The sequence below is a fragment of the Balaenoptera ricei genome, chromosome 9 (genome assembly GCF_028023285.1).
Source record: "Balaenoptera ricei isolate mBalRic1 chromosome 9, mBalRic1.hap2, whole genome shotgun sequence".
Taxonomy (NCBI): Eukaryota; Metazoa; Chordata; class Mammalia; order Artiodactyla; family Balaenopteridae; genus Balaenoptera; species Balaenoptera ricei.
This window is the reverse complement of record NC_082647.1, coordinates 47,069,758-47,082,691: the sequence shown is the minus strand read 5'-3', so window position 1 is coordinate 47,082,691 and position 12,934 is coordinate 47,069,758. Positions and strand designations below refer to the sequence as shown.

The 12,934-nt window shown below is 32.7% G+C and overlaps 1 protein-coding gene across 1 annotated transcript in view; it reads left to right on the top strand.

Annotated features, from left to right (window-relative positions):
• ZNRF2 (zinc and ring finger 2) overlaps positions 1–12,644 on the top strand; it is a 96,636-nt gene extending 83,992 nt beyond the window's left edge. The window contains exons 4-5 of the mRNA XM_059933669.1: positions 3,724–3,803; positions 6,738–12,644. Coding sequence (XP_059789652.1) covers positions 3,724–3,781 — 58 coding nt within the window. The 3' untranslated portion in view covers positions 3,782–3,803; positions 6,738–12,644. The remainder of the gene's footprint in view (positions 1–3,723; positions 3,804–6,737) is intronic.
• Positions 12,645–12,934: the final 290 nt, after the last annotated feature.

Here is a 12,934-nt window from a genome sequence, read left to right as displayed (position 1 = left end):
AGGTTATTTTATTATTATTATTTATTTATTTAATTTTGGCTGCGTCGGGCCTTTGTTGCGGCATGTGGGATCTTTTGTTGCGGGGCACGGGTTCTTCGTTGTGGTGTGCGGTCTCCTCTCTAGTTGTGGTGTGCAGGTTTTCTCTCTCTGGTTGTGGCATGTGGGCTCCAGAGCACGTAGGCTCTGTAGTTTGCCACACGCAAGCTCTGTAGTGAGGCATGCGGGCTCAGTAGTTGTGGTGCGCGGGCTTAGTTGCCCTGCAGCATGTGGGATCTTAATTCCCTGACCAGGGATCGAACCTGTGTCCCCTGCATTGAAAGGCAGATTCTTTACCACTGGACCACCAGGGAAGTCCCTTTTCTGAGGTTTTAAATGAGTTGTTTTTAGAAAGTTCTGGCATATAATAGGTGCTATGTAAGTGTTTGTTTAACATGAATGGAAAAATTGGTTTCCCAAGGGTGGTATTACAGTATAGTAAAGATAAGAATGAACTATTCAATGAATGGCACTGGGATCGATTGATATGTTATTGATATGAAAAAATACTGTTATTGATGCTGTTATGGATATGAAAAAATAATTGAATCCTATTTTACATTTGAAATAAGAATTCCAGATTAATTGCCCGTGGAAACTAAAATCTAAAGTGTTGGAAAGAATATAGAGAGATGTTCTTAACCTCATGGTAAGGAATTATTTGGGGGGCTAAGATAACCTCCCCATAAAAACTTAGAAGAAAAGTTGATGAATTTGACTACGTTAAAATTTTAAACTTTTTGCATCATGATACTGTGAAAAAGTTAAAAACTAGACCTCAGAGTGTTTTCATAACAACAAAAGTTTTTCTATCTGAAACAGTACTCTGCTTCAGCAACTTTCTGTAATGCAGTTAGCTCATTGCAGTTGGTAAAGGTATAGAAGGGCGACAATATAATCACATCATACTGGTTCATATATAATATTTTTAAGCACATTAATGCTTTGCTCCATCAAATAAAAGCAAATATGGAAGCAAGCCATGGAAGAATACAGTTAACTTTAAGGATGCCCATTCACCAAGTAGACTCACACCCAATTCAGTTAGGCCCTGGGATTTATTTTGGAAGTGCCTGCTTACTTCATAGTTCTCAAATTTTGTGCTTTGGCTTTTGTCTCTGTAACTCAACAGTATCAATCCTTCCTTAATCCTCTTTATATCAAGCTAACCTCACCCTTTTTTAAAAAATCCTATATTTACAGAGGTATTTTATTTGTTTGGAAGGAGCACAGCTTTGTTCCGGTTACAGGGTTGTATTATTTGAGTGGTCTGCCTTTATTTAACCTGTTTTTTTTTCTCTCATAAACCCTGTTATTTTTAGTGAATAGTTTTGTAGAAAGCAAGGTTCATCAAAAATGTGTGTATTATGTTACAGCTGAAATATCTGGATAATAACTTCTTACAAATCTATAAGGAAAAGACAAATCAAAATAGAAAAATTGGCAAAAGTTGTTGACAGCCAGTTCATAAAAAGGAGCCACAAGTGTCCAGTAATCATACAAATGTGTCTGCTGTACATATCCTACAGCTCAGTAATTCCACTCCTAGGTATATGCTCTGGAGGGATTTTTGATCTTGTGCTCCAGGACAGTGCTGCTACTACTACTTAGTGTGCAGGTACAGGGTGAGATCAAGGAGCTTGTACCAGAAAATAAATCAATACAGTGCTGTCTTCATTGAGAAAGTTGTGCAGTGCTTAAAAAAAAAAAAAAAAAAGTCAATCAAAACAATGTGTTTAGGGGACTGGTAACAGATAGCTCAAGGATTAGCACTGTGTGTACCACCCTTTGAGTAGTGCTGGCTAAGAGATGTATAAGAATGTTCATAGCATCACTGAAAGTGTCCATTGGTAAAAGAATGGATACATAAATTGCGGTGTGCTTATACGATGGAACGCTATACACAGTGAAAATGTAAAAACTAGAGCCTTATTTATTAACAATTGCAAACCTCAAATTGACTGAAAAAAAGCCACTAGAAAAAAGCATACCTTATAGTAGTATTCAAATAAAATTTAAAACATGGAAACAGTACTATACGTTGTTTTGGAATACTCATATATATAGTTTTAGAGTAAGAAAATGCCTAAGAAAGTAAAGCACCAAAATCAGGAGAGTGATTTTCTGCTGGATTTTGGAGAGAGAAATATAATATTTTAAATAATGTGGGCTGATAGCAATTTATGTAAGAAGGACCTGGGATTTTAAATGGTTTCTTTGTCTAGATAAGCCGAAATCATATGATTGTAAAATAAGAAGTACCCATTTTAGATCACAGAGGGTGTACTATTCAGATGTATTGGGAATTGTTAACACATCTGGAGTATTTTGTTCATTTCTCAGTACTTTGTTGTAAGAGGTATTCTGGTAGACCAGAGGACGTCTAGAGCCAAGTGAGTCAAATAGAGAGCAGGCTGAATGAAAACAGTGTCATAAGCCAAATTGGGCATGTTTATTTAGACAGCAAAAGTCTTAATGACAACAGAAATTGTTTTAGATATTGAAAGAACGTCATATGGTTGAGATCTTTTACCTTCTTTCCTTTTAAATTTATCCATCATTTTTACCTATCAAACCAACCTGTCAGGATATGAGGTTGGATAAATATTAATTTTACCCTTCAACGTATTAGCCAAGCCTTCTAGCTTTGTGGCATATGCAATTTTGCAATGTGTCGACAGTGAGAATGTTGAACAGTATAAAATCTGCTTGGGTAACTTCCTAGCTGTTGAGCAAGTTACTTAACCTTCTTAAGGCCTTGAGTTTATCATTAGAACTTTCTGCAGTGATGGAAATGTTATATATCTGTGCTATCTAGTAGAGTAGCCACTAGCCATGTGGCTGTTGAGCACTTGAAATGTGGCTAGTGTGACTGAGGATGTGCATTTTTCTTTAATTTTAATTAATTTAAATTTAAATAGCCACGTGTGGCTTGTGGCTTACTGCACTGGACAGTGCAGATCTATAAAACTAAAATTAAAAGGCTCTGCTGCCCTAATATAACTTAGGGCATATTTAACTTCCTATATTTAACTTCCTATAAAATCATGAAATAGTATTATTTAACTTTAACTTCCTATAAAATATTTAACTAATATTTAACTTTCTAATATTTAACTTCCTATAAAATCATGAAATAGTTTATAAATACAAATGGATGATGGTATATTTATTTGTATATGTATATGTATTGCAGGAAGGAAGGGATAGAATTAAGTTTTCAATACTCACATCACATAAATATGGTCTTTTAAAATGTAATGCAGTATTGTCAAGAATTAAAGCTTAAAAGTTTGATCTATGGCATGAACTGGTTGACATTTGCATAAATGAACAACTAATTTGAAGAGAGAAATATCTGTCCAGATTTGTCCTTTAATTTTGAATATTGGTAAAGTGGTAGTTCTTTAGGTTCTCTTTTGGGAATGGTTGTTCTGTTTTAAACTTTAAAGTACTTTATAGCATAATTTTGCAAAGATTCATTTCCCTGACTGCTTAGAATAATCAGAATGTAATAAACATATTCTTATCTTTTATTTCTATATGCCAAATATGGTCGTTAAAAACATTGTATTTTTTTCCACAGAGATATATTAATGTCAAGAAGTAAGCATTTTTATTATGACTGTTATGATATAAATAATTAAACGTAAGTGTTTCAGTTTTTCTGGTTTATTTCTTTTCTAGCTGCATAGATGAATGGTTTGAAGTAAATAGATCTTGCCCTGAGCACCCTTCAGATTAAGCATCAGCTTCCTGTTTTATAGGTAATTCTCCCTTTTTCTGTTTTAATTGCTTTTTAAACTGTTACCTGAGTTATACATTCTCAACCACCGTTTTTATTCACTCATTTATTAATTAAGGGGTGTGTGTGTGTGTGTGTGTGTGTGTGTGTGTATGTGTTCCAGACATTGTATTAGGCTACTGTATAGAAAACTCACATTAAAAGATACATAAAAACAACTTTCTTGATTTCCCGAAGAGAGTCATATATTAAGTAAACTCTATATTTTTGGTACTTTAGAACACTTTAGCTTATTTAATTTTAGTTTAATACTTTAAAAAACCCCATGAAGTAAATATCATGACCCCATTTTACCAATGAGAAACCTGAGGGTCAGAGTAATTAAGTTCTATGACATTAAGAAGCACGTTGCACCAACAGTCCAAGGACATGTAGTTAGCAACAGAATCAAATTCCATACTCTTATCCATAACTTCCCAGGTATGTTTTTAGGTAATGCAATATAATATAATTCTAATCATAATAATTAGTTAGCATTTATATTGCATTATTATGTGCCGGGGATTGGTCTAAGCATTTTACATCCATTTATAACTCATCTAATTGGTATAACAACCCTTTGAGCTCAGTACTCTTAACTACTCCCGTTATGCAGATGATGAGATTAAGTTTTAGAGAGGGAAACTTGACTTGTCAAGGTCACATAGCTAGTTCCTTAGTAGAGCTGGGAATTGAATCAAAAGATTGTGTTCTTTGCTATTTTGCTATTATTAGGTAGGAACAGTTTCTTCAGAAAGTTGCATTTGTATTCATTCGTTCAATTTAATCTTTCACTTTTGTATCCTACCTATACAGTAGACAAAAAAAAAAATTGAATTTTAAACCAAATACAGAATTTGTTTTCCACTATTGACGTAGCTTATTCGTGACTCTGCATTTTCTGAAAATGTTTAGCGAATTGAAATGAAAACCTCACTTGAGTATTGCTTTTTTCATATTCCATCATTTAGCTTTGAAAAAATAGTTAACCTAATTGCTATCTTCATGTATATGAAAAGCTTTTTATTTTTATCATTTCAAAAATGATATAAAACATTGTGTTTTATATGAAGGCAGAATATTTTAGCCAATCTTGGAATTGTTTTGGAAGGAGTTAGAACCTCTGTGTTGAGAGACTCAAGATAGTCACAGACAACAATCTTTCCTCAATGTCTAAGACTGGAGGCAGGAAACTAGAGCAGATAATACCTGAGATCTGGTCCTGTGCTGTTCCCCCATTTCCTTTTATTTCAGTAACTCCTGGTCTTAAATTTGAGGTGTTGAGATAATAAACACATTCAAGGAATTCTGTTCCCTCTTAATGAGGGTCATTTAATAGCGGCAGATAAGAATATTGGCAAAATATATTTGAGATAATAGCAGCTATAGCAGCTGAAATAAGAGCTGCAACATTGAGAGAGACCTCTGTCTTAATAACATTAGGGTTATGCCTGTGAAATGTGAAGGCCTGGGTAGACTGTATCAGCTTTTGAACCTTTTACTGTGAGATGATTCAGATCATCATACCTTGACACATTTGAGGTATGAATTGGGATTAGGTTGCTGTATAAGAGAAGTGTGGTGATGGAGTGGTATTTTGAGGATACATGCATGTATGTATGTTTTTATTTTACTGTGTAAAGGGTTTTTTGAAGAGGAGGATGCTTTGGAATGTCTTCAGGGTCACCTTACATCTGGGCCAATAAAGTAAAGCTATAGCTAAAATTTTAGAAGCTTTTTAAGTACTAAAAACCAATGCTAATAAAATGAAATTTTTACCTTAGTATTCCACATATCAAAATAATATGTCTAAATCTTTCACCCATAGATAAAATTTATCTTTTTAGTCAATAAACTTTTTTGTGTGAAAATGGAATTTTATGATATAAAATATTTTATTACATGGTCTAATCAGCGAAATTTTTCTTTTAGTGTCACAATGAGGTTATGGGATATGTGGACCATGCATCTCATCTCATGGTCAATATGCATGTCTGTTGGTTTTAAACAGCATTTCAGTTTCCTTACCCTATATATCAATGTTATCTTCTTCTTCATTTTTTTTTCATTGTGGAACCTGAGTTTGGTGGCAGCTGCCCTCAGAAATGTGAACCAATGGAATCTTTCTCTATGGGTCTTGAAGAGTCATTTCTGAGAATGTGTAGACATGGAATATCTCAACTCTCTCACGTTTTTGCTTTTGTTCTGACTGCCCTTATTTGTCAAATGATAAATTCTTCTATCCCTTTTGCTGTCCTAGATTAAAAGTGGATGGGTTTGGGTGGGAGGGAGGCTCAAGAGGGAGGGGATATGGGGATATATGTATACGTATAGCTGATTCACTTTGTTGTACAGCAGAAGCTAACACAACATTGTAAAGCAATTATACGCCAATAAAAATGTTAAAAAAAAAATGTGTGGGTTTGAAGAGGATTCAGTGTTGTTAAAACTTTTTTTTTTTTTAAGGCAACATGTAAGTAGCACTTCTGATACTCTTCAGCATACAAATTTAGTAGTCAGCCCAAAACGGAGATACATGAATATCTAAGGTCTTGTTTAGTTAGGAAATTGTTCACTATTTGTAATTCGAGGTTTTTAGTTACTTGGAGAGGGCTTAGTAAATTGTGTGTGTTTGTGTGTGTGTGTTTTCTGTAGTTTGGTGTAGTCTTTGTTGTGGAGGGGGAATGACTGTTACTTAGTGGCTACTTTTTGTAACTATTTTAAGCTTTAATTGGTCCTTCTGTGTCCTTGATTTGTTCTTTTGCAGAAAACAAATTTTATCAGTTTTTAAAATACTAAGTAAGTGTATGAAAATTTACAGTCTAAAGCAATGTTCGTGGGGAAATGGATGTTGTATTTTGATTTGTATTACTATCATGGACCATTGCTTAAACTAAATGTATCCACTTTTACACAGGTTTCCTTGTCTTTTCAAGATGCTTGAAAAACTGAGAGGATATGAAGATTTATCTCTGGAAAAGCAAAAACAAAAATGCAGGCACACTCAGCCAGAAATCTAAGTTCTGTGAGACTCAGTAATGCAGAGATGGACAATCATACAGGGAAAAAAATCCTGCTGAGGAGAGGACAATTGTCACAGAACTCAGTGTACCAAACATGCATATAAAGGACACACAGGGATTTTGAAAATGCTGCACATCCCTTAATAGTCATCTACATAGGTAATACTGATGAACATTTTATATTCAGACACCAAAGTTAACTGATTTAAAAGTTGATTAACTTTTGATTAAGTTCTCTAGAGCTGCGCAACTAGTTGTTTTTAATTTGTTTTGGGTTAGTTTGGGTTCCCTTTATTTTCCCCAACATGATGTTCCTGCATTCATCTATTCTTAAATTGAAGACCACGTAATTTACTTCTTAAAAATTAAAGTCTTGAATGTGAAACCAAGAAATGTAATCAAGCAGTAAAACATTCTCTGAATGTAGACCATGATCTCAAGTTCTTTGATTTTCTTTTTTTTTCCCCAAGAGTGGAAAATAGACTTCTACATAGGAAAGCTGAAGTATGTTAATACTTTAAATTAAAGGTTTAACATTATCAGAATGCAGTCCAAAGAGTAAAAAAAAATCAAGTTACATAATTACATTTTAATTAATTAAATTTGGATTATCTACAGAATTGCAGTTTATTAAATATGTTGTTTCCTTTTTAAATAAAACTGCTCAACAGTTAGTTAATCAGCAGTGAATCATCTTGCAGCTATGCAACTTTAAAAAAATACTAATTACCAATTTTAAGTGCTTCCAGCTACAGTAACTTTGTTTTAACCGGTATTTTTGTTTGTTCTTTTTCATGTAATTATTTTATTGTGCCTTGCATCTCCAGGCAGTTTTCCTACATTTGGGTAAAATGTTTAGCAGGTTGTAAACTTAATAACTTATGAAAAGGGTAAAATAAAATTTTCTTGAGTGGAACTTGGAATAATTTGAGGGACATTTTTATATACTTTTAAAAATCAGAATTTAATTGGGATGCCAGATTTATAGCAATTTGCATCTTTAATTTTCCAGATAATCTGGGGTTTAGCATTTGATAAATGATTTTTTAAAGCAAACATGAAGATTTTGTTAATTTATAATTTATTAATGTGTTATTACTGTAATTGAAAATGTTAGAGACTTTTAAATTCAGTCTTGTTTAGAAAGAAATGTATTAAGCAAAATTATGTGAATAAATATTCCCACAAAATACATCTGAATGGTTAAAAAATACTGGAAGAGAGCTATCAGGGCTGCAACAGTGAATGTCTTTTTTTTTTTTTTTTAATATCAAAAATACCAATAAATAGATTTCATGTTTTCAACATAGGGAAAATATTATCAGTGAACAATTTAAGCAGTGCACTTTACTCAGTATAATTGAGAGTTACACAGTACTGTTTCCTTATTTTAAGCTTTTCTTTAATGTATTTAAGTGTTTGCTTTTCTGTTTATTGCTGCTATTCTTATCCTTCTCAATTTTTTTTCTACTCTATTGCTTCTGTTTCATATTTTTTAAAAGGGCACGTACAGGAGCAACTGCTGCTACCCAGAAAAATATGTATATTATAAACAATTAAAAGAGTTTTTCATTGCTTTCAGTGTGATCCTAAACCAGGTAATGTTTTCCCTAAAGTTATTACTGTGAAATGTCTTTTGTTATGCTGCAGTTGATAGAAGAGTCCAAAACCTCCATTGTGACAGCTGACAGCACAGTTTCATAGGTGCTTTTTTTTTAACCAGTTATGGAAAATATTCTTCCCTCAAAGAAAATATTCTTTCCTTAAATTTTTTCTGTTATCACAAAATCTTAATATGAATACACTTTAGTTCACATTTTCAATTTTGTAAGCTTTCTCTCCCCTCTTGCTCTCCCTCTTTCTCTCTCTCTCACACACACACACACCAAGAAAAACCTCTTAGAATGTGAATAATTTTTTTTCTACTGGTATATTGTTATGGTAAGAATTATTTTCTTGTCTTGCATTCTTGAAGGAAAAGATTTACTATAGCTGTGGTAGTTAACTATTGATATTCTCTTGGAAGTTGATTTTCTGATATAATTTACTCATTGACTTTTAAAGTTTATTGGCCTAAATTCCCTTTTCCTTCTTTATCCTGTACCATACACTCACAGTCGTATTCACTTAGCCTTTGTTTGTCATACGGTTCCGTGCTGCAGCTCCTACAGTAGAAGCTCCTGTGGTTTAAGAGAAAGTTCAGTGTTTGTCAGTGTCAAGTGCTACTTCATTATTTGTCTAGAACAGTATCTACTTAAATCTGTTTATAGTGATCCCTTTTTTGTTAAAATTTACAAAAGGTAGCATTTTGTTTTTTTTACTTTAAATTCAGTCTCCATCAGTGACTTCCTGAAAAGAATTTAGAAATTGACATTTTTTTAAAGCCCAGATGCTCCAGTTTTTATTTAAATTCAAAATTGCTAATCTGGAAAATATTATAAGTAATATTGTATATAATGTCACTTATAATATTTGTAAATTTATATACAGACACTGAATAGTGTAAGTAGGACATAAAATCACGTTACATGTTTAAATGTGTAGCTGAAACTACTGACAACTGAATATTATGGAGACAAAATAAAGAATGAAACCCTAGTTATCAAGTTGGTTATAGTTTTCTAGAATCTTTGTAAATACTTGTTTTCAAATAAGATCACAGTTGGGTATATAGAAAGCAGTTGTGTTCTGAAATTTCACTTCAGTGCCGCTCTTTTCTTCATAATGGGTTAATTGCCAATTTTGACTCATCTTACGGTGATCTGGCTTTTTTTCCCCCTAAATGTGTAAGAGAGCGTAAGAATGTATATGAGTACAATTATTGTCTTCTTTTGGCTCTTTCCCAGAGAAATAAACTAAGAATAGTCTTCATCTGTGTTTTTCAGATCTGGTTATAAATCAGATATAGATTGTGTTTTAAGAGCAGTGTCTGATTGAAATATAAATAATGGTTTCTATAACTCATTATTTTGTGGTAGCCAAAACAACTAAAAAAGTCATGTTAAACTGTTGGGTACTGGGTAGGTTTTAGTTTCTTAGTGCAAGTCTTCTATTTCTTTTAAATGTTATACAGTTATTTAAGTTTTCACATACTAAACAGTCTACTAGAATGCAGCCCCAAAATGCCTGAGGAGCATACTTGCAGTATGTATTTCAAAAAGATTCCAGTTTAAATGAGTTAATGAAAATACCAGATTTTTTTCAAAGCTTAGTTCGCTTGCCAAATTTGGGTTTAGTGAAGTTTAAGAGCAGTTGTTTAACATATTATAGCAAGTCACAGGGGTATTCCTTTAAATGAAAAGAGACTGTAAATTTAATGTCAATATTACCTAATTTTATTTACTAAAAGAGAGTTAAAGAAGGGAAATTTTCTAACAATAAGCTACATTTGAACAAAGCATGAAACTCTTTTTTAAAATTAAAGAATAATTGAACTTACCATCTGATTGACATCCACATTATATGTTGATATTAATATCCAATCATCTTATGTTTTCAAAGAGAAAGTTTCCATATAAATCAGATTATTAGGAATTTTATAAAACTACATAGAGGTAAATATTGCTTTAAATATGAGTACAGTTTGTTAGTTACAGGAAGTTTTCTAATTCATTTGGGCCGTTTTCTCGCATTTTGATTTATCCTGAGGTAAACTCAGAACATATTGACAGTGAGTGGTTAAATGTGAAGTGTCCCTTGTTCTTTCTTAGATATATTCTAAGGTAAAAAAAAATTCTAGCATGCCAATATTTTGTCTTTGGCCCATTCCCCTTTGTTTCTGAAGTATGTAACTTCTGATCTTTTTCTTTGCTACAACATACTGTGAGGAACATTATGGTAGTTACGTTATCTGTGTTGTCCACTTTCCTTCTCTACCCAGATCTTTTCATTCTGAAACTAAATTGTTACTTGGTTTTCTTTACAGGAAATTGCTACTTGGTATACTCCTAGTAGTGATCCTTATTCAGGAACAGCTGGTAAAATTTTTTTGGTAATAACTTACCCAGACAATACTTCAAATACCATATTCTGTGAATGCTGTGCTTAAGCTAAGAAACTGGATGTTCTTTTCAAATCACAGAATCCCTGTATTATATGAATGGGAAATACCTCGTCTTTTAAGGTATCTGATTCTCTATGGAAAGTAAAAGGCATCAAAGAAAACCAGATATGTTAATGTTGAGTTTTATTGAAAATGCAACATTACTATACTTAGGGGAGTTGACATATTTTCAGATATTTAAGCCATCATTAATTTTAGACCAATAGCTAATAATAAGATAGATTGTTGGTTGCTTGTTTATAGAGAGGTAAAGAGTGGCATGGCATAAACTCACATCCCAGAAATAAATGAAATTTTAAAAAGTGATATTATAGTATCTGTTAACCAACCTTGTGCTTCTTAACTCTGCCCTGGACTGTGAGGCACCTTTCAGGACCCCGAGTCTTAGAATCAGAAGTGATTATTAATTTCTTCTATTACTAAATTCTCATGACTTCCTTTTTGATTTGGTATGCTGAGATTGATAAATACTGATGATTTATATTTATAAACTTAGAGTTCTATCAGTATCCTGTTACCAGTGAATCTGGTGCCAGCATCTTGAAAAGCTTTCATTATTAGTCAAAAGCATTTTGAGCATCTGTGTGCATGTAATACAGTTAGCAGACCCTATAGAGAGATACAAAAGAGATTTTGGAACTTGATGATGATATTGATCTGTATTATAGCAGTCCATTACATTTTATTGCTTTGCAATGACTATATGAGTTTCCTTATTTGAAAATCATGATAATGATAGATATTTACCTCTACTGCTCTGTTCATGGTTTCCTCAACTCTTCTGTAATACTTTATAATTTCCTCTACTAGAAAATATTTTCCTGTTAAATAAGGTATCTAAAGCATCAATCACAAGAAATATAGAAAACGTGTTAGGAACAACTTGTATTAGTGTGTTCTAAACTAAAATGGAACAATTCGTTATTGATATTTTAATAAATAAGACTTCCAAATGATCTTGCCAAATTATCCCATTATTTAGAAGTAGAAAATAAGAGAAGAATGTTTTCAAGGAAGTTTATCATATCCACCCTTATGTCTAGAAGTTAACAGTGCATTACAATAAAACAGAATTACCTGAATGCTGAAAGGTTACCATGAATTAACTGATGTCACAGTTTCTTTATTTTTGTATACAGAAAAAAATTGAATTTTTACATTTCAGCCCATTACCACAAAAATTGGATCTAAAAATATTAGTTGAAATTCTGCAATAGCTTAATAAACGACTGTTTGTAGTGGTAATGGACAAAGAGGCCTTTTTATCGTAACCATTAGGAAAGATGTACTGTGAAATATCTAATGTAAAACCTATTTTGTAAATTTGTAATTGAAATATTACTGGAGAGCTATTAAGTTTTGGGGAGGGATGGTCTGCCAGTGCACAATCATAATTTTTAAAATTTAGATTGTATTTTAGTAACATTCCATTATGTTTTTAAAAGGAGAGTTATTAATCTTTTGAAGCACAATTTTCATGATGGAAGAGGTATTGAATTTTGTAGCATAATGGTTAACCACATGAGTTCTGGAGCCAGACTGCCGAGTTTTGCCATCTCCTTGACATTGGACGAGATACTTCTCTGTGCCTCGCTTTCGCCTATAAAAAGAGGTAATACTTCTGCCTACTTCAGGGTTGTTGTGAGGATTAAATGGGAAAGTAACGTGTATGCACCAGGCACAGAGTAAGCACTTAATAATGTTAGTAGTTTTTATAAACAATAAAAATATTTGTGCCCATCTGTGAATAAATTTTGTTATTCTCTTCATTCATGATGTGTAGGAGTAAGTCATAAACCTTAACTGATACGTTGAAGAAACCTAAGTATTCCAGAGGACAGTGCAGATTCTGATCTTGCTCTTGCTGAAATCTAGAGATTTATTATTTCAGCAGTTATATATTAAGCACTGCTTGGTTCTGTGGGCTGTTAGGGAGCCAAGAATACAGAAATCAAGGAAAACTGACCTCTAGGAATTTAATCTTTAGTGGGTGAAGCAAATACGGAGTAATAAATGCCATGATAGCCA